Raw genomic sequence first — 24,339 nt, forward strand, 5'->3', positions numbered from 1 at the left:
CTGCTCAAGGCCATAAAAATATTAGCGATGCTCATTCATCTGATGAAGAGTGGCATGGTTTCAAAACATTACATCTTCACGTGAAAATTGGATCCCACAGCTATGAATATTTCATAATTGGGTATATGACCTTCATGAACCAAAACCTTTACACGCTGGGCAGAACGAATACAAATACAGCAGTTGTCTGGTATCATTTTGAGTGAAAATATGTTCCCACACTTCTATCAGCAACAAACCACTCTTTTAGCTGCAAAGCAAAAGATTAGGATCTCAATGTCTTTAAATGCTCCACATGTGGCTCTTCAGAAGTTAATATGAGGCTCCTTGTATAGGCACCGACTCCAGGGCTGGAGCTACGGGCGCCAACTTTCCAATGTGCTGGGGGGTATTCACTGCTCTGCCACAGGCCCTGCCCGCACTCCACCCCTTCCTGCCCTTCCCCTGAGCCTGCTACGCCCTCACTCCTCCCCGAGCCTCCTGCATGCCACAAAACAGCTGATTGGCAGGTATGGGGAGGAAGGGGGAGGTGCTGATCAGCGGGCTGCCAGTGGGTGGAAGCGGTGAGGGAGGGAGGGCCGATGTGGGGCTGCTGACATATTTTATATTTGGCAATGTACACTGGTGAATTCTGGCTCCTTCTCAGGCTGGCCACCCCTGCTCTAAACCCTGAGCTACATCCCAAGTACCCTCAGCACAGGGTGGAGGTTGCTTTTGTCTGACAAGCAATGAGATGACAGTCCAAGACAGGCTATCCAGGCCCCAGCAAGCATTGACCTTGCAACCCTTCATTTACAAGGCCAATGTTCTAACTCCTGAGCTACGGAGCCAGGTTCCTTGTTAGTGCTATAATGCCGATTTGTAAAAGCAAGGTCTGATTGAAAGGCTTCTTCTCCTGCATCTCAGCACAACCTAATGCCTCTAGAGAAAGTTCAGGGACTGCTATATATGTGGTCTCACTCCCATGCCAAACAACTCTAATTTCTCCACACTAGACAATTTCAGACAGCTGCTGTGGCACAGGAGCTAGCAAACAGAGCTGTAAACAGGGGAGTTTGAGTGGGAGTTCTGTTGGAGGAGAAGATTAACAGGACTTAGGTGGGAGGGCTATGACAGATACGGAGGCAGCTGTGGGAGTGACTCCTGTAGTGGAAAACACAATGAGGATGACTGGATGTGGAAGCTGTGGTATGTACATGATCCTGGAGGGGGAACCTGGTAAGAGTTTTTTCTGCATGAAATGCCATCTGATAGAGCTGATGGAGGAAAAGATCCGAGGTTTGGAGATGCAGCTGGAAAGTCTGGTTGAGTTTAGGAAGGGGTTTGAGCAGATGATGGAGCAAAGATATGAGGTGTCTGAAGGGAAAAGCTCAGACTTACAGATGGAAGCAGGGATGGGGAATTTTGAGGGGAGACTGGGTGAGGAAAGTGGTCAGTGGAAGCATGAGACTAAAAGAACCAGGCAGAGAAAAAGACGGGCTAGTGAAGGAGAAATAGAGCTTAGGAACAGGTTTGCAGAGTTGGAAAATGAAGAAGGGGCTCAGCAGGTAGTTGCTGAAAGTGGAAGGGCAAGGAAGAACAGAAGAGAGGCTAGTCCTATAGGAAAAGGGGAAGAGTCAAGGGAGACTACACCAAATATGAGCCCCAGGAGGATACAGGATGGGTTGAAGAGGATTATAAAGGAAAATAGGAATGGAAAGAACTTGCAGACAGAGGAAACAGGGGAGAGACTGGAAAATAGCACTGTCACCAGGAAAAGGCAGGTCTATGTGATTGGGGACTCTTTATTGAGAAGAATAGACAGGCCTGTAACTAGAGCTGATCCAGAGAATAGAAGGGTGTGCTGTCTTCCGGGTGCTAAGATACGGGATGTAGACCTGACGTTGAAAAGAATCCTAAAGGGAGCGGGAAAGAATCCCCTAATTATCCTTCATGTGGGAACAAATGATATGGCTAGATTCTTGCTGGAAAGTATTAAGGGAGACTATGCTAGGCTGCGGAAGACACTTAAGGAAATCGAGGCTCAGGTGATCTTTAGCGGGATCCTTCCTGTTCCTAGAGAAGGGCAACAAAGGTGTGACACGATTATGACTGTCAACAGATGACTTAGGCAGTGGTGCTATAAGGAGGGCTTTGGGATGTATGGCCACTGGGAGGCATTCACGGACAGAGGACAGTTCTCTCGGGATGGACTTCATCTGAGTAGGGAAGGAAATAGACTTCTAGGATGGAGGCTGGCACAACTGATAAAGAGAGCTTTAAACTAGGAATTTGGGGGAGATGGTTGGGAGATGTCCAGGTAATCTCCACGCCAGATTTTAGCATTGAGAGGGAAGAAGATGAAGTAAGAAAGGATACAGCTGTGGGTAGGAGAATGTATATAAGGAGCGAGGGCGGTGTGGATACTAGTCTAATAGGTTATATTGGCTGTAGAATGACTGTGCCTAATAGGGTACAAAATGTGAGCGAGGCCAAAAGGAAAAATTAAGATGTTTGTACACCAATGCGAGGAGCCTAGGTAACAAAATGGAGGAACTAGAGCTACTGGTGCAGGAAGTGAAACCAGAAATTATAGGGATAACAGAAACATGGTGGAATAGTAGTCATGACTGGACTACAGGTATTAAAGGGTATTTGCTGTTTAGGAAAGACAGAAATAAAGGTAAACGTGGTGGAGTAGCATTGTATATCAATGATGAGGTAGAATGTAAAGAAATAAGTAGCGATGCAATGGATAAGACAGAGTCCGTCTGGGCAAAAATTACATTGGGGAAGATAACTAGTAGAGCCTCTCCTACGATAGTGCTTGGGGTGTGCTATAGACCTGCGGAATCTAATTTGGATATGGATAGAGCCCTTTTTAATGTCTTTAATAAAGTAAATACTAATGGAAACTGCGTGATCATGGGAGACTAACTTCCCAGATATAGACTGGAGGACCAGTGCTAGTAATAATAATAGGGTTCAGATTTTCCTAGATGCGATAGCTGATGGATTCCTTCATCAAGTAGTTGCTGAATCGACTAGAGGGGATGCCATTTTAGATTTAATTTTGGTGAGTAGCGAGGACCTCATAGAAGAAATGGTTGTAGGGGATAATCTTGGCTCAAGTGATCATGAGCTAATTCAGTTCAAACTGAACAGAAGGATTAACAAAAATAAATCTGCAACTAGAGTTTTTGATTTCAAAAGGGCTGACTTTCAAAAATTAAGGAAATTAGTTAGGGAAGTGGATTGGACTGAAGAACTTATGGATCTAAAGGTAGAGGAGGCCTGGGACTACTTTAAATCAAAGCTGCAGAAGCTATCAGAAGCCTGTATCCCAAGAAAGGGGAAAAAATTCATAGGAAGGAGTTGTAGACCAAGCTGGATGAGCAGGCATCTTAGAGAGGTGATTAAGAAAAAGCAGAAAGCATATAGGGAGTGGAAGATGGGAGGGATCATCAAGGAAAGCTACCTTATTGAGGTCAGAACAGAACATATAGGGATAAAGTGAGACAGGCTAAAAGTCGAGTAGAGCTGGACCTTGCAAAGGGAATTAAAACCAATAGTAAAAGGTTCTATAGCCATACAAATAAGAAGAAAACTAAGAAAGAAGAAGTGGGGCCGCTAAACACTGAGGATGGAGTGGAGGTTAAAGATAATCTAGGCATGGCCCAATATCTAAACAAATATTTGCCTCAGTCTTTAATAAGGCTAAAGAGAATCTTGGGGATAACGGTAGCATGACAAATGGGAATGAGGATATGGAGGTAGATATTACCATATCTGAGGTAGAAGCGAAACTCAAACAGCTTAATGGCACTAAATCGGGGGGCCCAGATAACCTTCATCCAAGAATATTAAAGGAATTTGCACCTGAAATTGCAAGCCCATTAGCAAGAATTGTTAATGAATCTGTAAACCAGGAGTTGTACCAAATGATTGGAGAATTGCTAATATAGTTCCTATTTTTAAAAAAGGAAAAAAAAGTGATCCAGGTAACTACAGGCCAGTTAGTTTGACATCTGTAGTATGCAAGGTCCTAGAAAAAATTTTGAAGGAGAAAGTAGTTAAGGACATTGAAGTCAATGGTAAATGGGATAAAATACAACATGGTTTTACAAAAGGTAGATCGTGCCAAACCAACCTAATCTCCTTTTTTGAGAAAGTAACAGATTTTTTAGATAAAGGAAACACAGTGGATCTAATTTACCTAATTTCAGTAAGGCATTTGATACCGTGCCACACGGGGAATTATTAGTTAAATTGGAGAAGATGGGGATCAATATGAACATCAAAAGGTGGATAAGGAATTGGTTAAAGGGGAGACTGCAACGGGTCCTACTGAAAGGTGAACTGTCAGGCTGGAGGGAGGTTACCAGTGGAGTTCCTCAGGGATCAGTTTTGGGACCAATCTTATTTAATCTTTTTATTACTGACCTTGGCACAAAAAGTGGGAGTGTGCTAATAAAGTTTGCAGATGATACAAAGCTGGGAGGTATTGCCAATTTAGAGACGGATCGGGATATTATACAGGAGGATCTGGATGACCTTGTAAACTGGAGTAATAGTAATAGGATGAAATTTAATAGTGAGAAGTGTAAGGTTATGCATTTAGGGATTAATAACTAGAATTTTAGTTATAAGTTGGGGACGCATCAACAGAAGAGGAGAAGGATCTTGGAGTATTGGTTGATCATAGGATGACTATGAGCTGCTAATGTGATATGGCTGTGAAAAAAGCTAATGCAGTTTTGGGATGCATCAGGAGAGGCATTTCCAGTAGGGATAAGGAGGTTTTAGGCACATTATACAAGGCACCGGTGAGACCTCACCTAGAATACTGTGCACACTTCTGGTCTCCCATATTTAAAAAGGATGAATTCAAACAGAGAAGGGCTACTAGGATGATCCGAGGAATGGAAAACTTGTCTTATGAAAGGAGAATTAAGGAGCTTGGCTTGTTTAGCCTAACTAAAAGAAAGTTGAGGAGAGATATGATTGCTCTCTATAAATATATCAGAGGGATAAATACAGGAGAGGGAGAGGAATTATTTCAGCTCAGCACCAATGTGGCCACCAGGAAGTTTAGACTTGAAATTAGACGAAGGTTTCTAACCATCAGAGGAGTGAAGTTTTGGAATAGCCTTCCAAGGGAAGCAGTGGGAGCAAAAGATCTATCTGGCTTTAAGATTCTATTCGATAAGTTTATGGAAGAGATGGTATGATGGGATAATGTGATTTTGGTAATTAATTGATCTTTAAATATTCAGGGTAAATAGGCCTAATTCCCTGAGATGGGATATTAGATGAATGGGATCTGAGTTACCCAGGAAAGAATTTTCTGTAATATCTGGCTGGTGAATCTTGCCCATATGCTCAGAGTTTAGCTGATTGCCATATTTGGGGTCGGGAAGGAATTTTCCTCCAGGGCAGATTGGAGAGGCCCTGGAGGTTTTTCGCCTTCCTTTGTAGCATGGGGCATGGGTCACTTGAGGGAGGATTCTCTGCTCCTTGAAATCTTTAAACCATGATTTGAGGACTTCAATAGCTCAGACATAGGTGAGGTTTTTCGTAGGAGTGGGTGGGTGAGATTCTGTGGCCTGCGTTGTGCAGGAGGTCGGACTAGATGATCAGAATGGTCCCTTCTGACCTTAGTATCTATGAATCTATTACCTCTTCCCACTTTTCAACTTTCTCCTCAGACAAAACTCCTTACCTCCTGCTGTTTTTAAGAGAGAAAAACATTTGAGTTTAATATGAATTTCTATAGCCTGCCTCCTTCCTTTTCCACCCTGCATACTGTCTGCCATAATTCAAGAGTACAACTGAGAAACACACTTCTTATTTTCTTTCATTAATCTCTCCAGAACTCAGGAACTGCCATATCAAGTCAGGCCAGTGAGCCATCCAATCCTGGTACCAGCCACTCTTGGGGACAGGACACTTCAATGGAAAATTAAAAGGGACCTCCATTACCTGCCTCTTGGAGAATTTTTTTCCAAATTCCCGTCAGTTAGTGGTTAATTTATGCCTTGAAACATGAAGGACTCCCTCTTCTAATTTTATTTCCTGCCCAATGTAACTGTAGATTTTCTTCCTATAAATGTCTAATTCTTTATTTAATCCTATTAAGCTCTTGTATTCAATGACATCTAGTGGCAGTGAGTTCCACTGATTAATTATGTATTGTGTAAAAAGTATTTCCTTTTATCAATTTTCAATGTGTTGCAATTCAGTTTTATTGGGTATCCTCTTGTTCCTGTATTAACAGTAAAGGTACAAAGCATCTTTTTAATTCTCATCATTTCAGATCTTCCTGCTGCTCCCATCTTTGCAATGCCAGAGCAGCCTAAAACCTGAGTGTCTTTCCCAATGGACATTGTTTGAAACAGAAACCCCACCAGTTTTTCTCAGGATAACCCTCGATAGGTAGCTCACATATCTTAATCACCTGAGGAAAACTGCTATGGTGACGACGCATTATAACCTTCTAGGCAAATTGGCCAGTACTTCATGAGGAGCAAATGCTCAAACTCTCCAATATTTGGTTTAGCCCTTTATTATTCTGCAGCAGAATACTGTGCCCCACTCTGGCTCCATTTATCTTGCATCAAGTCGGCCGACACAACACTACACACTCAACCATGAGCATCATAACTGGAAAGATTCAACCAACACCAGCTCCACCTAATGCCTCTAGAGAAAGTTCAGGGACACCGGCTCCCCACATACATCATAAGGCGGCTACAGACAGAATGGTTGAGAAGATCAATCTCTTTGATCACCCAAGAGCGCGTTTGCTGTCGAGGAACCCATTGTGGACCCACTCGCCCTCCCTAGATTTCTCTGATGTTGAAGTGGCATGAAAAATGGTCTGCAGCCGACGTCAGAAACCAGTCTCTTGTAACTGACCCAACACCTGTCCCTGGCTTTGATTCGCCACACCACTCACGGGCCCTTCTGAATCAATTTGAATAGGCCAGAGTCAGCGTGAAACCAGCCTGCAAACCGGGGGCCAAGAGCAGGCCCCAACGTGGGGTCACGGCCTCAGACAGACAGCATCACAAATCGCCAACGGCTGCTCTCTGACCAGATTTGATGGCAATCTGAAGGCTTCTGCACTTTGCTGATGAGGCTGCCGCACAATCGCTTGGCAAGCTCCAAACCCAGTAAGAAGTCCCTACTCCAGGAAGCATGGCTGACCACTCCTTAGTCTGCGATTCCATGCTTTCCTGATCCTCATGCTCCTCTGGCATTCCCATCAGTGGCTCCTATTATTTCAAACACACCAGGCTAAACTTTGCAACTCATGGGATGACTTCCAACAACCCCCGACACGGGGGGGGGGAGGAAGAAATCGATAGACAGCTCTTTTCCAAGAGCATTTTTTGTCATAGCTTCCCATCCCCTCAAAAACAAACCAGTAGGGGCTTTACCTTCTTTTAGGAACATTTACCTGCATGCTACTCTTTAAATTTGACATAGGCTAGCAGCAGAACTATTCTGTCTCTGGCTACTCCTTATCACATTTTCCTCTCTTCCAACTGTACTAGATTTCACTTCTTTGTTCTTCTGGAGGCTGTTGCACATCCTCACAGACAGAACACATCGGTATAATACAGTAAAAGCGGTGTTATCCAGCACTATACCAACCAGAAAGCTTTATAAACTGGCATTTCTGATCTTCATTGAAAGTGCGGTTTATAGTCTGGTTGGCATGCTCCCTACAAGGCCCCTTGTGACTTCCCAGAAGCGGCGACATGATGTCCCTGCTGCTCCTAGGTGGCGGAATGGCCATGTGAGGTTTGGAGTGCAGGAGGGGGTGCAGGGGCGTGGGCTCTGGGAGGCAGGTTGGGTGAGGGAAGGGCTCAAGGCAGGGACACGGGAGTGGTGGGGGGTGCCAGATCCAGCCAGTGCTCACCTCGGGCGATTCTCCGCAAGCGGCAACATGTCCCTGCTGCTCCTAGGCAGAGGTGCAGCTAGGCGCCTACACCTTGGAGCATCAGGGACATGTCGCCGCTTGTGGGGAGCTGCCTGTGGTGAGCGCCGGCCGGATCCAGCCCCCCCTGTGCCCCTGCCCCAAGCCCCCTCCCTCACCCAAATTCCCTCCCAGAGCCCACGCCCTGCACTCCCTCCTGCACTCCAGCCCCCTCCCACACCCAAACTCCCTCCCTCTTAGTTATCCAGGATTTTTTAAATTACCAGAACCCCCCACTTCCTCAACATGCTGGATAACAAAGCTTTTACTGTATATTGTTCTGAAGTAATTCATTCCAAACAATACAGTAGCTACATCTTCAAACAGACATTTGCTATCTCTTGTTCTAATACAATAACAGTAGATTTGCATTAAATGTAGGTATAGTTACATACCTCCTAAGCTATCAAGATCTTCAAGAATTCTTCCAAACCTAGGACATAAATAATGAGAATTCAACTACGACATTAACAATAAAAAAGCTATTTTTATTTTTCTATATGAATAAAATGATTGCCTTGTTACCTCACGCTGTTATGTACATTCAGATATTTCTCTCTTAATTCAGGTTGACTTCCTAGAGGTAAAATAACCTCTATGTAGCTATCATTCATTTTCCTAGGTGGCAAGTCTTCCTGCTGTTTGGCCAATAGAATATGTAGGTCTTTTCTTTCATGCATTGCTTGCACATGGTCACTGGGAAGAAAAGAAATTGAGAACATCAGCAGAATACAGGATGCAACTCTCCCCAAAATATGCCATGTTGTAGATCAGTGGTGTTGTTTTTTGTTTGTTTGTTTGTTTGAAAAAAACAGCAGCAGTCAGCAAAAAATATATATTATACCAGGGATCACATGTCATGAGAGGAATAGAGGAGACATGCAACACATCACAATCAGAAATGTTAAAAGCAAGTAAACTATGTGCAAACTCTTAATGAACAGGATGTGATGGTTTTATCAAAGAAACTGTAATAAAATAGCATACTTTGTACAAGAGTTAAATAATTAAATAAAAATATATGTCCAATCCTGAATGACGCAAAGCTGTTATAAAAAACCCTGCACTGCTTTAAAGAACACTTGATTTCAAATACTTTATTTTAAGAAAACATAATTTAACCTAATGATTTTTGTACAGATTCTTATGGCTTACATTTACTATAGCCCAATTCTTCCAATATAACAAATCTGTTAGATTTACTAGGTCCAGATTATCACTTTACAATCTGCCTCGAGTAAGGAGACCAGAGAGGGAACTATGACACTGTTGCTATTCCCTCTTCAGTTCTTCTCCATACCCCCCATCAGCACTTTGTTCCAGGAGAGAAGTAACCTGCCAATGTTCTACACCAACAGCAGTTTACTTTCCCCGCCATACCAGCTCACCTGTGCTGGCCAGCACTTTGATGGAAGGTGAACACCAAATCTATCCATTCCCCAATCCATCTATGCAGAAAAAGGCACATTGCTCCTGCAGAGGGTGCTCTCCCCACAACGGTGTCATCCATGAGGCAAATAGCCTGTACAGGGGAATAAGGAGACACCTCATCCCACCTTACTTCCCTGAAGAGATGCAGATGGCAAGTAAAACTCTTGCTCTAAACTTCACTCCTTACATGAGTCTCAGAAGTTCCCTCCTCTTAAAAGTGCAAACTAACTTTAGAAAGCATGTATTTTATAACTCTTCTAGAGTCAATACTAAATCTGTATAACAAATGGGTATTAAATCTGTTAAACCTATGAAAGTTCAAATATAATACTAAAGATAGTCTCTAAAACACTAATCCATTTCTTGGACCAGGCACATAAAATTTTTTTTTTTTAATTCTCACAATGGCTCTATACCACTCACACATGTGCAGCATGATCCTTTGTGCATGTTACAATAAAATAAAAATATTGTGAAATGTTACTTATTTTTTTGACCAGCTCTAGTGCATATCAGAGTTCACAGAGCAGATAAGAAGTTACAATTCCTACCCCAAGGGTTTATGTTAGACAACTGTACAGACATGGACTACACCAGACTGCTAAGTGAATATACTCTATTCTTTAGTTTCTGTGGATTTATCTCTGGGTTGGACTATCAGTGAAACATTTCACGGAAGATGCAAAATTTTAAAGGAGCAATCTAAATGAAATTGATAGTCACAGGTGCAAATTCAACAGTCCATAAACATGTAGGAATTGAACAATGAGATCCAATTATATTCTGTTCTCCACCTTACTCCTCCATTGCACTTTTAATAGACATATTAAAGTCTCTTTTGAAGTCAATGGCAAAACTCCTATTGCCTTCAAAGAAGCCAGGCTTTCACCCCTAAAAGTTTTAGAAAAATTCACAATTCCATATACATAGATGTAAATATTAGGAGTTATGCTGTCTATAGCATATTATAAGGAAATAATATTTCTCAAAACCATCAATATTTTTAAATTCTGAAGTACTACTCTTAAAATATTATACAAATACTCCATCCATGTATCAACTGCTAGGTGACAAACATTCACAGAAAGGAAATCTTGTATCTCTGAATTAGCTAAACATCTGATCAAGCACAATCATCTAATATTATAATAGATTTCCTCCAAAGTGGTCCAACCTCCTGTATCACCCATTATAAAAGCCATTTGTAAACTTTTCACATCAGCAAAATTGATACAAACAGTCATTAAGTAGAGGAGAATCTTGCATGTATTCTGTGGTCCTGTACACACAGCCCTAGAGTTAGACGTACAAGAATCTTAAGACCCGATCCAACTCCCATTGAAGTCAATGCGGGGGAAGGATAGCTCAGTGGTTTGAGCATTGGCCTGCTAAACCCAGGGTTGCGAGTGCAATCCTTGAGGGGACCATTTACATTTTTTTTTCTTTTTTTCTTTTTTCGGGATCTGGGGCAAAAATTGGGGATTGGTCCTGCTTTGAGCAGGGGGTTGGACTAGATGACCTCCTGAAGTCCCTTCCAACCCTGAGATTCTATGATTCAGTGTGTTTCTATTGACTTTGACATGTTGAATCATATCTGTAATCTAGATTATATAAATATATTTAATAATTTTATGCACACAACAGCACAATAGAGTTGATGTAAACAGTCTCTCAATTTTTGCAGTTCACTGGGTAAGAAGAGTGTGTTCATAATCTCAAAAATACTATAAACCCTACACGTACAAGCAAGATAGCTGTATAAAACTGATCTTGTAATATAAAATGGCACTGATTTACACAAGAGATTCATGAACCAAAATTTCATTACAACAATCTTAGGGTACATCTACACTGTAATCAATGGGTATAATTGCAGCCATGTAACCATACCTTAGCTAACTTAATCTGGCTAGTATGGTACCAGAGCAGTGAAGATGAGATGACATGTGCTTCAAAGTGGGCTGTACAAGCCTGCCCAGAACCCTGGGAAGCCAGCACTTAAGCATGCACTGCTGTAGCTTCACTGTTCTGGTTCCAAAGCTAGCTCGGTATGTCTACACGAGCTGCCACCTCAAACTTTAGCCACTAATTTAGAATTCAGAAGCCTTCAGTTTTCATTGTTTCTTCCAGCCTTAGCCAGGTGTTTTCCCCACAAGTTAGCTGTACAATGCTGTTAACCTCCATTGCTGTGAAAGTGTGCTCTCTCAAAGGTATCAGAAATGAAAGAAAAATACATTCATGTACACTGTACCTCCAGTTGGTAGAAGCTCCCACTATAGCCCTCAATCTGCTTCGCACTGAAACAAAATCAAAGCAAATCAGTCAAGTGACAAATATGAAGTTGCTTGGTGCTAAAAGGTGCAATCTTCATCCCAAGAACAGGAAGATCAAGCAAAGTCATGCAAACAGTGGCTTAAAAACCAGAAATTGTTGGCCAAATTCACTGCTGGTTTTAGTAGGTATATCATGATCTTGAGAGGAGTTAACTAGACTCTCCACAGTTTAATAATGTAATTAATCTGGATTCTTTCTATTTTAGTAACATGATTCTGTAATCAGTTGTGTACAGCAAGGACCAACAGAAAATGCCTTCAGAAAATTTACTAATGCAAATGCAAAAGTTGTTAGCGCCTTGAATAACTGAAAAAAATGTGACAGATCAATATCAACCTGGGGCCATTTCAACCTAAACACAAACAAATCCTGGTTAATTCACAGACTGACAAGAGACAAGACAAACCCAAAAAGGAACAGTGCAGCTGAGGTAAAAAGGAAGATTTCTCTTTTTTAATCAATAATTTCCAAACAAGGAAACTTTCACAAGCAGGGACTCGTCTCCCTTGATGTAGAAATGCAGCTCTCAGCTGGGCTTACACACAGGCAGTCGATAGTACTTCTACAGTTGCCTGCACCAGTGAAACAGCTTAGCATCTGTGGGAGGATGTGAGATTTCTTTAAATTTGGGGTGAAGAGGAAGGTTAATGGTTCCGCTCTTTTCTCATTTGGGACCGCCAAGTTGATGCTAGGTCTACTCAAATCTAGGGACTCTACTCTTTGAGTTTTAGTTTGGTATATGCACAGTGTCTTCAGTGCCTGAACTCATGCAGCAACAGTTCATAAATTTCAGACAAAAAGAAAAAGGAGTACTTGTGGCACCTTAGAGACTAACTAATTTATTTGAGCATAAGCTTTCGTGTGCTACAGCTCACTTCATCGGATGCATTACGATGAAGTGAGCTGTAGCTCACGAAAGCTTATGCTCAAATAAATTTGTTAGTCTCTAAGGTACCACAAGTATTCCTTTTCTTTTTGCGAATACTGACTTAACACGGCTGCTACTCTAAAATTTCAGACAGTCAATGACATGAAGCAGTTTATACAAGCAAGGCAACCTTGCCTCCTTCTGAAGATTTTTAGAAGGAAATAAGAGAGAGGATTTTAAATTATGAAAACAGAATTAAGGACACATCAGGGAACAGTTATACAAAGAACATAAGCAAGACAGATTCAGCCACTGATAACACAGCAGCTGATCCTTCACATTTTTTATACAAGACAAATTAAAATCATTACACATCGTCTTGCTTTGCACATTCCAGACTGAACACTCAAGGCTATTTGTATTAACAATTATCAAAAATAGATTTTGGATTAAGGCGAATTCCATGACTAATTTTACACCAATAAACCTTAACCAAAAGAAATGCTTAAAAATTAACTAAATAAAATTAAGCCTCATCAGTGACCTATTTATATAAGAAGAGCAATTCCACTGAAGTCAATTAAATTCCACTCCTGGAGCCAGCAGTGAACTTGCCCTAATATCCATTAGAATAAAGCAGCATTAGAATGAACTCCATCACAGCATCTACAACCATATAAGGCCTCATTTCTGTTCTATTGTCCAAACTGAAAGAAAAATAAATATTTTCATCTAGAACTTCTGTATCCTGATTTGAAGAGAAAGTTGTAGCCATTTCTAATTGTAAAGAGAGAGTGAGGCAATAAACTATTAATGATTTAATCCCCAATCTTGCAAAGATTTACATATGCAAGTAGTCCCAATCACTTTTGTGCAACTATTTACAGATTTAAAACGCACAAGTGTTTGTAGGGTAGACAGCTTAGTACTTTCATTTTGATTACCCAGAAAGTGTAAAAGGAAAATATGCATAATGAATATTATCAAAATTTGAGCAAGCCAAATCCATTATAATTTACAGATTTAAAACCAAATAGTATTTCAGAATTTGCTTAGTGAGAAAAGTCTATTATTTATCTACTTCCTTCTTCTTTTAACAGGCTTTCAAGTAATTAGAGATAACGCTCCCTAAACTTCCATACTTGATTTACTATTTTGTTATATTACACACACTAATCTTTTAGCAGTATAAAATATTAGTAAACCATCCATGAAAGCAATTGCTTTACTTGTGACAGAAATGTTATGAGATCACGAATGGAAGGGGAAGTTCCTATGAGTCAATCCATATGACCACGTGGCCCACACTATACAAAAGTTTGAGCATCCCTGCTATAGCATACTAATAAAGTGATCCTGCATAAGTTTCCAACTCTTCGTTACAGCTCCACTGTAACAGTATTCACTCAAACCAGAAAAGGTTTTCTAACTTTAAAAAAAAAAAAAAATCACTAAAGCTGTTTAGTATAAATAAAAATACTATGAATTCTCAGGTCAAGAGAGAATATTGTAAACAGCAATGAAAGTGAAAGCTGAGGTGGCTCTACAAGGAATGGTATCAAGATACAGATTTCTTCCAATTTGAACAGATGGAAATTTAAAAGTAGCCTCAGAGACAGCTGGCAGCTAGGAAAACAAACCCCCAATGTTTCAGTGCATGTAGAGACTTTTGCACAATGTACAAGAAATGGGATCTTTGGAGACCAAAGTACTGAAAATAGTTTCCTATCAGCACAGAGAACTCTCCCACTGACATAGTGCTGTCTACATCGGTGCTTAGTTCGGTATAACTTACATTGCTCAGGGGTGTGGATTATTCACACCTCTGAACACCGTAAATTATACTGAAGTAACCTGTAGTGTAGACAAGGTCAGGAAGTTTAGGAAGGCAGCAAGCCGGTCCCTGGCATCAAAAATGTTGAGAAACACTACCCTAGAGAATGTGAAGGTAATCAGAGGCTGAGCATGTTAACAGGATTTACTGGAGGCACTGAAATCTAATTTCCATTAAAAGTGAGAGTAAGCTTGCCATTAGTTTCAAGTAAGTTTCAGTATTCCCCAAACAAAGCGCCTTATTGCACAATCATTTTTTAAGCAGACCTTGCTGATTGATTTCAGTGGGAGTTACAGGTACTCAGCACATCTGAAAATCAAAGTTTTTATTTAGATGTCTAAATGAGGCTTTAGGAGTCTAACTTTAGGCGGCCAACTTTGAAAATGTTGGCTTGGGTCTTTAAACAAAAGCAGACAAGAACTGATCATCTTTAAATGATCAACATTGCTTCAAATACCAAGTCAAAGATTTTCAAACTTGAGTCCCTAAAGTTAGGCTGCTAACCCTATATTCAGGGACCTAAATAAATAGCCTGAATTTTCAAGAGTATTAATCAGTTACAATTCCTATTGATTTCATTGAAAGATACGGGCACTCAAAACTTTTCAAAAGTCAGGCTGCTTAAATTCTTAAATACAGATATTGGAGCGTGACTTCAGGCACCTAAATTGGAAAAAAACTTATTCCAAGGGCTTTCTTGAGCATACTTCTGTTTATACTTTTTGGGCCAAATCCTGCAATCCTTACTTAGGCAAAATTCTTATTTATGTTACTGAGAGATTTACATGTATAAGAACTGCAGGATTTGTGTCTTAAAATACAAATAGTTGTATTACCCACAGATTTTTAAAAATGCAAGTTATCATGCCCTTATATCAATCAGCACATTGTACATGTCTTGTAACAATATTTCTACCAATAAGACTGGACCCATTCACATATCACAGTTAACAGTTTTAATGACCACAGGGATGACTTGTGAAAGTTGACAGAGAAAAATGTTAGTTTTTGTTTTTCATGAATCCTCAAGTAAAGTTAGATAGTAGCAAGATAGGTTTGAAGCGGTTCTGTAAATATTAAAATGCATGCCGATTACCAACACACACCATTATTCACATGAATGGGTAAGTGTCCTGTGGAGTGGAAAAAACAAGTTAGATAATCAGTACCACCATAAAACAAGGGAAAGAGTATACTTCTAATCCCGGGTTGTCTGGTTATTTTTCCCCTTCAAATTCTACTTTGCACATGCACATTAGCATCTAAATGTAAGCAACTGGTCTTCATTCAGTTACATGGTCTGCAGTTAATATGTCTATATGTCAAACTCAGCTAGGTTAGCCCATTCCTTCACATACAGTCAAAAATATACAGCTATACAGTTTATGTCTCTACTAAAAACTGGTGTACATTACTTGCTGCCACCATACATTTCAAATTTATCAGTCATTTGCTAACAAGAAAACCTGCTGCTGCCAAACACTGTCAATATTAATTTTTGTTAAGCACCAATAATGATAATAGTCCCTTCCCGCCCGGAAAAGCTTACAATCTATGGCCTTGATCCTGCAAACATCTATGCACATGCTTAACTTGACACATGTGAGCAGCCCCAAGGATCAAGGCCTCAACAGATGTAAATGAGGAAGAAAGGATGCAATAGGGAGGTCAGAGGAAGGAATAACATGAAGTATTTTTTGGAGAGTGGGCGGGAAGGATATCTTTACTGTGTTATTTGGTTCACCTCTTGTGAGGGTACAGAAGAAATTAGCTTTTTTTTTTTTTTTAAAAAAAACAGAAGGGATTTGAATGGAGGTCCGTGGTATGGGAAAAACAAGTTGGGGTGAGCATTCAGCACTTAGGAGACAGCACGGAAAAATAGATTAATATAGTGAATGGGAATGAAAGAAGGACAAGTTATTTATATGTAGCAACAGAAGTTTGCATGGTGTTTTTACAGGCAAATAAAGTTACAGGTTTAGAGTAGAACCTCATTAAGCAGTAAGTGTTATAATATACAAACCATCAATTGCTCCCCATTTTTCAGTAAACAAACAATAAGAGTGCCCCTAGAAGCTTTTACAAAAATGTACTGTATTACTAGCTGGTACTGTTATAGCTAACTCTAAAATTACAATCACAATAAATGAACAAAGTACAGTTTGCATTAAATACAACATGCAATATCCCTGCTTTTCTTTCCCTCCTCCCCACCCCTCAATTATATGTTTGCTCATTTACTAACACAAATCTCCAACATTCAATAACTCACAATAAGTAACCCAGTCATTAGTACAAATGAGAGTTTCTATTTAGAGAATGACTGAAGGATTAGATAGTATCAAACACGAGGAGAATCTCAGAAGAATTATTTGTCTCTCATTTCAGTCCCTTTGTTCTATTTTAATGTACATGTTAAAAAATAAGAATGGCCATACTGGGTCAGACCAATGATCCATCTGGCCCAGTACCCTGTCTTCCAACAATGGCCAATGCCAGATGCTTCAGAGGCTATGAAGAGAACTGGGCAATGTATCAAGTGATCCATCCCCTGTTGTCCACTCCCAGCTTCTGGCAATCAGAGGTTTACGGACACCAGAGCATGGGGTTGTGTCCCTAACCATTTTGGCTAATAACCACTGATGGATCTATCCTCCTTGAGCGTATCTAATTCTTTTTTTAATCCAGTTATACTTTTGGCCTTCACTATATCCACTGGAAATAAATTCAACGGGTTAACTGTGCATTGTGTGAAGACATATTTCCTTCTGTTTATTTTAAAACTGCTATTGATGTCATTGGGTGACCCTGGATTCTCATTATGTGAAGGGGTAATAACGCTTCCTTATTCACTTTCTCCACACCGTTCATGATTTTATAGACCTCCATCATATTCCCCTTTAGTTGTCTCTTTTCTAAACTGAACAGTCCCAGTCTTTTTAATCTCTCTTCATATGGAAGCTTAATCCTTAATCATTTTTGTTGCCCTTCTCTGGATTTTTTTAGATGGAGCAACCAGAACTGCACACAGTGTTCAAGGTGTGGGCATCCCATTGATTTATATAGTGGCATTATGATATTTTCTTATCACCTATCTCCTTCTGAATGGTTCCTAATATTGTTAGCTTTTTTGACTGCCGCTGCACATTGAGCAGATCCTTTCAGAGAACTAGCCACAAAGCACTCAAGCAAGAGATCCTGGAGTCAAACAACTCATTAAGACTCCTAGACCAATTGGAGGATTGGGCCAAAAAAAATCTGATAAAGTTCAACAAGGACAAGTGCAGAGTCCTGCACTTTGGATGGAAGAATCCCAGCTGACTGGCTAAGCAGCAGTTCTGAAGAAAGGACCTGGGGATTACAGTGGATGAGAAGTTGGATACAAGTCAACAGTGTGCCCTCGTTGCCAAGAAGGCTAACGGCATATTGGGCTGCATTAGTAGGAGCATTGCCAGCAGATCGAGGGAAGTGATTATTCCCCTCTATTCGGCACTGGTGAGGCCACATCTGGAATATTGCGTCCAGTTTTGGGCCCCCCCACTACAGAAAGGATGTGGACAAATTGGAGAGAGTACAGCAGAGGGCAACAGAAATGATTAGAGGGCTGGGGAACATGATTTATGAGGAGAGGCTGAGGGAACTGGGCTTATTTAGTCTGCAGAAAGGAAGAGCGAGGGAGGATTTGACAGCAGCCTTCAACAACCTGAAGGGGGGTTCCAAAGAGGATAGAGCTCGGCTGTTCTCAGTGGTGGCAGATGACAGAACAAGGAGCAATGGTCTCAAGTTGCAATGGGGGAGGTCTAGGTTGGATATTAGGAAAAACTATTTCACTAGGAAGGTGGTAAAGCACTGGAATGGGTTACCTAGGTAGAATCTACATCCTTAGAGGTTTTTAAGACCCAGCTTGACAAAGCCCTGGCTGGGATGATTTAGTTGGGTTGATCCTGCTTTGAGCAGGGGGTTGAACTAGATGACCTCCTGAGGTATCTTCCAACCTTAATCTTCTATGATATTATATGTATAGTTGGAATTATGTTTTCCAGTGTGCATTACTTTGGATTTATCAACATTGAATTTCATCTGCCATTTTTTTGCCCAAGGTGGGTGTGGTAATATCTTTTACTGGACAACTTCTGTTGGTGAGAGAGACAAGCTTTTGAATCGCACATATGCCCACTCACCCAGCTTTTAACTCTTCACAGTCAGCTTTGGACTTAACTATCTTGAGTAATTTAGTATTGTCTGCAAACTTTTCCACCTCACTGTTTACCCCTTTTTCCAGATCATTTAGGAATATGTTGAACAGCACCGGTCTCAGTAAAAATCATTTACCTCTCTCTACCATGAAAACTGACCATTTATTCCTAACCTGTGTTTCCTATCTTTTAACCAGTTACTGAGCCATGAGAGGCCTTTCCCTCTTATCCCATGACTGCCTACTTTGCTTAAGAGCCTTTGGTGAGGGACCTTATCAAAGGTTTTCTAAAAGTCCAAGTTCACTATATCCACAGATCACCTTTGTCTACATGCTTGTTGTCATGCTCAAAGAATTCTAATAGACTGGGGAAGCACGATTTCCCTTTACAAAAACTGTGTTGACTCTTTGCCAACTTATCATGTTCATCTATGTGTCTGATAATTGTGTTCTTTACTACTGTTTCAACCAATTTTCCTGGTACTGAAGTTAGGCTTACTGGCCTGTAATTGCCAGGATTGCCTCTTGAGCCTTTTTTTTTTTTTTTTTTTTTTTTTTTTTTAAATGAGCATTACATTAGCTATCCTCCAGTTGTCTGGTACAGAGGCTGAATTAACAGATAGGTTATCTTGCACAGTTAGTAGCTCTGCAGTTTCATATTTGAGTTCCTTCAGAACTTAGGCGAATACCATCTGGTCCTGGTGACTTATTACAGTTTAATGTATCAATTTGCTCCTAAACCTCCTCTACTGCCACTTCAATCTATGACAGTTCCTCAGATAAATCATCTAAAAAGAATGGCTGGGATGTGGGTATTTTCCTCATATTCTTTGCAGTGGAGATGGATGCAAAGAAGTCTTTAGCTTCTCCACAATGGGCCTTGTATTACTTCAGTGCTCCTTCAGCACCTCAATCATCGAGTGGCCCCACTGATTGTTTGATAGGCTTCCTGCTTCCAATGTACTTAAAAAAAAATGCTGTTAGTTTTTGTGTCTTTTTGCTAGTTGCTTTTCAAATTCTTTTTTGGGCTGCCTAATTGTAATTATTATTTGCATTTACTTTAGTATTGAAATTAAAACATTAATGCTTCATGTTTCATATTTTATTATTATAAGTCTGATTTAAAACAATATTTTAATATAAAATAATACTGACATACATTTTCATAATCCATGGTTTTGATATGATTAAAGGATTTTCATATACTGTATAATTCCTTATGTATAAAAACTCACAGCTTTTCTGGAGGATATTTCAGTTCTATTCCTCACTTTGTCCTCTTCTTGCCCATCCTCCCCTACGATCCATATGTCCCCATCCTACAGTTACCCTCCATCCAGAACGCATGGTCAAAGAAAAAGGAAAGGTGCCTTCCCAGAAAAGAGACATGAGCTTTCTGCTTTTCCAGGAAAAAAGGACCACACTGATACCCTGAACCCGTATGCTGCATTCACACAGCTTTAGCATTAGCTCAACACATGTGCAAGAATTTTACATAAAAGAAACTTTCAGAAACTATGTCTTAAATAATATGAACTACACTAAGGGATATACTCTTTACAATACATCCATGTCACTCCTTAATGGGAGCTGCATGTGAGTATTAGAAAGAAAAGTACAATGAATTGTATTTAATACTGTATTTAATGTTAGAAAAATAGATATGTAAAAAGGGAACTTTTCTGCTTTCTCTGTGTGTTGTTGACATAGCTTTCAAAGGTTGAAAAGACATCAGAAAGTTGGTTTGCATCCTATCTACAGTGGATTCTTGGTCTGAGTAGATAACTGGGCAAAGTGAAACAGACAACATGTCATTTTTCTAGATAGATACAAGCAAGGAAGATTAGTGAAGATAAATACTGACTGAACAGAACTAGTCAGCAACCCCGAAGCCATAAGAAACAGATAAGTAACAATAAAACAACAGTTGAAAGAAATAATGAACACATGCAAGCAATGGTTAAACAAAAGATAGCTAAGGAGGTACCCGTTACTTTTTTTATTTATTCTGCTAAAACTCTATTAGAAAACATATTTAGAATGGAATGTTTGCAGATTAGGTAGTTTAAATAATTTGTGCCCATGCAATGTTACAGGACAAGGTATAAAGAATGTGTGTTTAAAAAAGGGAGGTGGAGCAATGCAGGACTTATACCAGATTGGACCAGATGCCAGAAACACCTAGTCCAAGGCAAACTTATCATTACATTATACTGCTCTATCTACTTTACTTATGCTTTATGCTTGATTAAGGTGGTAATATATTGTCCTAACATTTTATTATTTAAGCATTAAACTAGTTAAGCTTAGTAACTGATAAGGACAGTGCTTTTCACCCAACAATATAAAGGAAAGAATAAAACCCTTTAATGACATGATTTTCCAAAATTCAACCAGTTATATTACCTTCAAACATGTCTGGAGGAGACTGGAAGCCATCAGTCAGGGATGTCAGTGCCCTAGCCAGAAGAGAAGGAGCCTTCCTTACAGTACACCATCTGTAGACACGAAAGGAATTAAGCATCATTCAAAATTACTGCAGTGAAAACAAGTGAGAAAGGTACACACTACTTCAGAGACTCATTTCATCATTTTCATAGAAGTTTTTTTTTTCAGAAGCAATGCAATAGTTTAAACATATTACAGATGGAGTTGGCTAAATGGCAAATTGACATCTGCAGAGAATTAGTAAAAGAGACCAAGTTTGCATTATTGTATGGTAAAAATATTCTGAGGAAGGGAAAAAAAGTAAAGCCAAATCATGTATGTTGTTTCCCCACAGAAAGAACTGTTGAATTTTTCATAACATTGTTTGGAAGAAGCTGCCTATGAAGCATATAAACAGTAGCCAAGATTTTCAGAAGTGCCTCATGAGTTTAGGTTCCCAATCTGAGGTACCTTAAAGGGGCTTGGTTGGCAGAGACTGCAGTTGGAAGTTAGGATCCTACATACCTTGGTGGATCTGGGTCTTAATTTCTCTGTGCCTCAGTTTATCCATTTATAAAACAGGTATAGCAACACTTCTAAATCAATTTGGGATTCTCGATAATACCTAACATTTTTACAGATGTGAACATGAGTTTAAATCAGGGATCGGCAACCCTTGGCATGCGGCCTGCCAGGGTAAGTCCCCTGGCGGGCCGGGCCAGTTTGTTTACCTGTCACGTCCACAGGTTCGGCCGATCACAGCTCCCACTGGCTGCGGTTCGCATGGGGCTGTGGGAAGCAGCGCGGGCCAAGAGAGGTGCTAGCTGCCGCTTCCTGCAGCCCCCATTAGCCTGTAGCGGCGAACCGTGGCCAGTGGGAGCTGCGATCGGCTGAACCTGCAGAGGTGGCAGGTAAACAAACCGGCCCAGCCCACTAGGGAGCTTACCCTGGCGGGCCACGGGCCAAAGGTTGCAGATCCCAGCTTTAAATCATTTACTGTAACGTTAATAGGGAAAAGTAAAATTCACTGAAATAAAAGCTTTGTTTTATTGCAGTAATACTCTAGTTTTAATTTGCAAAAGTAAAACAAACAACCTAGAAGGCTTACTGATATTCCTAGTGAAAAAGTTATGTCATTTCAGGTCACAGTCTCACAGAGTGCAAGCTGCTTAACATTAGGGTGGATGCTCAACACTGAAATCAACTGAAGTTAGGATCCTTGGCCAGCCTCCATGGGAGGCAGGGAGGGAGCACTACCCAGCTCCACTCTGCCCCCAGCTCCTCTCCGGCCCAACCCCCACCTGTGGCTCTGGGTCCTGGCTGCGGCTCTGCACCCAGCCACTGCCCCGACCATGGCCTAGCTGCAGCTCCCCTCCCGGTCCCAGCCATGGCCCCACTCACAGCCTCAGACCTCGACCGAGTCTCCACTCCCAGCCCTGGCCCCCGACCGCAGCCAGGCCTAGTTCCACACCTGGCCCCGCTCCCAGCCCCAGACCCACCCCAGTTGTTGCCCCAGCCTCAGCCCCTGGCACAACCGTGGCCCCAGCTCCCGACAATGGCTCCCAGGGGGACATGGACATGGGTAAGGGGGGGTGAGATATAAAAGGTTTGAGGACCACTGCCCTAAATCTCATCTGCATTAAGAATTGCCCCAGTGGTAATGGTGGAAACTTTCTTTTAACATCCCCTACTCTGACTCCAATAGACACTTCTTTTAGCACAGCCCGCAAGTGATCTGTTGCTTAACTCAGTTCTCATTTCTACAGGATTTTAAAGTACAATGGCAAGTATTTTAGGAGGAAAAAAGTGTTAGAACATTTAAGACCATATTCTGGCCTCACTGACATACTGTACAGGCTCAGCCCATTGGCATCACTAGAGTTGAACAGGGTATAAATTCGGGCAGAATTTAGCCCCAAGCATTACTAGAAAAGGATTCAAAATCTGCCTGTTTGGTTTGTTTGCATTTCAGGTGAAACAGCTTGCTTGGATTTAAACATTCCTCTACAGTGTTTTTCAACTGAAGGCATACAGCTTTATGGTAGTCCAGAACGGCAAAATTAAGTTAAATACTGGAAACGACAGTACAACTCTTCAATTGTCATGATCTAAGAGGAGTGAAATAATAATCAAAAACAGCAACTAGCATTAATGGCAAAAAAAAAATGCATTTTTTCAAGTTGAATTATTTAATGAATTATTTGTAAAGCAGCCAGTTTAATATCTATGTAGCCTGATTCTTCACTGCCTCCTACACTGTGTAGCTATCTGTAAAATGCTGCCGAATCCCCGTGCAAGAATCAGGTCTGTGCGCTTTAACCGGGTCGTGCCCCTTTACACGCGGTCTGCAGAGTAAAGCTCACTAGTGCATCGCTGGGATTTTGACAGCCTGTCCGTGCAGCACAAACGTCAGCGGCGCCGACGATCTTGTTGCAACCGGAATTTACAAGGGGGGGGAGGCGGGGAGAGGGAATAAAATTTACTTTTTGATTTTTCCACCTGAAGCAGCGTGGGGCAGGCGCGTGGCCTGGGGACCGGAGACCAGGGACCGCCCCCCACCCAGGCACAGGGCACAAACCCAACCAGGCGGGCGCAGGAGCGCCCCCGAACTGTGCCCGAGCGCAGGCTACGGCGGCGGCGGCGGCGGCTCCTCCCTCTGCAGCCCCGTTACCCGCCTCCGGCCCTCGGGCTCCGGCGCCAGCGCCGCGAACGGGCCGCGGGCGCCCCCGCGCCACAGAGCGGCAGCCCGGGGGCTCCCTACGGGCACCCAGGGGCCAGAGGGCGGCGGCGGCTCCCCAGCCCGGGGGGCACCAGCCCGGCCCCGGGCGCCCAGCACAGGCCGCGCTCGGTCCCCTGCCGAGCCCCGGGGCGGGGGCAGCGGCCTGTGGCCCTGGAGCAGCTCGTCCTCCCCGGCCCGGGCCCTCACCCGCGGGCCAGCATCCTGCCGCCGCCGCCGAGCGCCAAGACCCGCCGGCCCGGGGGCGAGAGCTCAGTCCTCCAGCAGCGGAGACACGCCGCAGCGAGCCGCCGAATCCTCCTGTCTGTTTATGGTTCCTTCCGTCTGCCTCTGCCCCCCCCCCCGCCGTGCCTAGGTGGTTCGTTCCTTCCGCCCCCCCCCCCCGCCGTGCCTAGGTGGTTCGTTCCTTCCGCCCCGCCCCGCCCCCCGGTCCGGGCTGTCGCGGGGCTGCCTCGAGCGCGGCCGGGCGCTGGCCGCCTGTTCCCCGGCACAGGCTCCTCTCCTGTGCCTGGAAAGGCTCTGCCCAGGCTGGCACCTGCGTCCTCCCCCA

General features: G+C 42.0%; 1 protein-coding gene across 9 annotated transcripts in view; it reads right to left on the reverse strand.

The window, feature by feature from the left end:
• The window catches only part of ACOT9 (acyl-CoA thioesterase 9), a 40,545-nt gene extending 16,412 nt beyond the window's left edge, over positions 1-24,133 (reverse strand). For 2 of the 9 annotated variants that reach the window (XM_038416648.2, XM_038416562.2), the window contains exons 1-6: positions 23,979-24,132; positions 21,032-21,123; positions 15,537-15,563; positions 11,646-11,691; positions 8,489-8,659; positions 8,359-8,396 (exon numbers count right to left, since the gene is read on the reverse strand). In XM_038416648.2, the coding sequence (XP_038272576.1) occupies positions 8,359-8,396; positions 8,489-8,659; positions 11,646-11,691; positions 15,537-15,563; positions 21,032-21,123; positions 23,979-23,992 (388 nt within the window). In that variant the 5' untranslated portion in view covers positions 23,993-24,132. Of the gene's footprint in view, positions 1-8,358; positions 8,397-8,488; positions 8,660-9,351; positions 9,486-11,645; positions 11,692-15,536; positions 15,564-21,031; positions 21,125-23,978 lie in introns of those variants that run through there. The other 7 variants (XM_043504882.1, XM_038416730.2, XM_038417047.2 and 4 more) reach the window with 6 other exon arrangements.
• Between the last annotated feature and the right edge of the window lie 206 nt (positions 24,134-24,339).

This window comes from Dermochelys coriacea, chromosome 1 (genome assembly GCF_009764565.3).
Source record: "Dermochelys coriacea isolate rDerCor1 chromosome 1, rDerCor1.pri.v4, whole genome shotgun sequence".
In the NCBI taxonomy this organism is placed as follows: Eukaryota; Metazoa; Chordata; order Testudines; family Dermochelyidae; genus Dermochelys; species Dermochelys coriacea.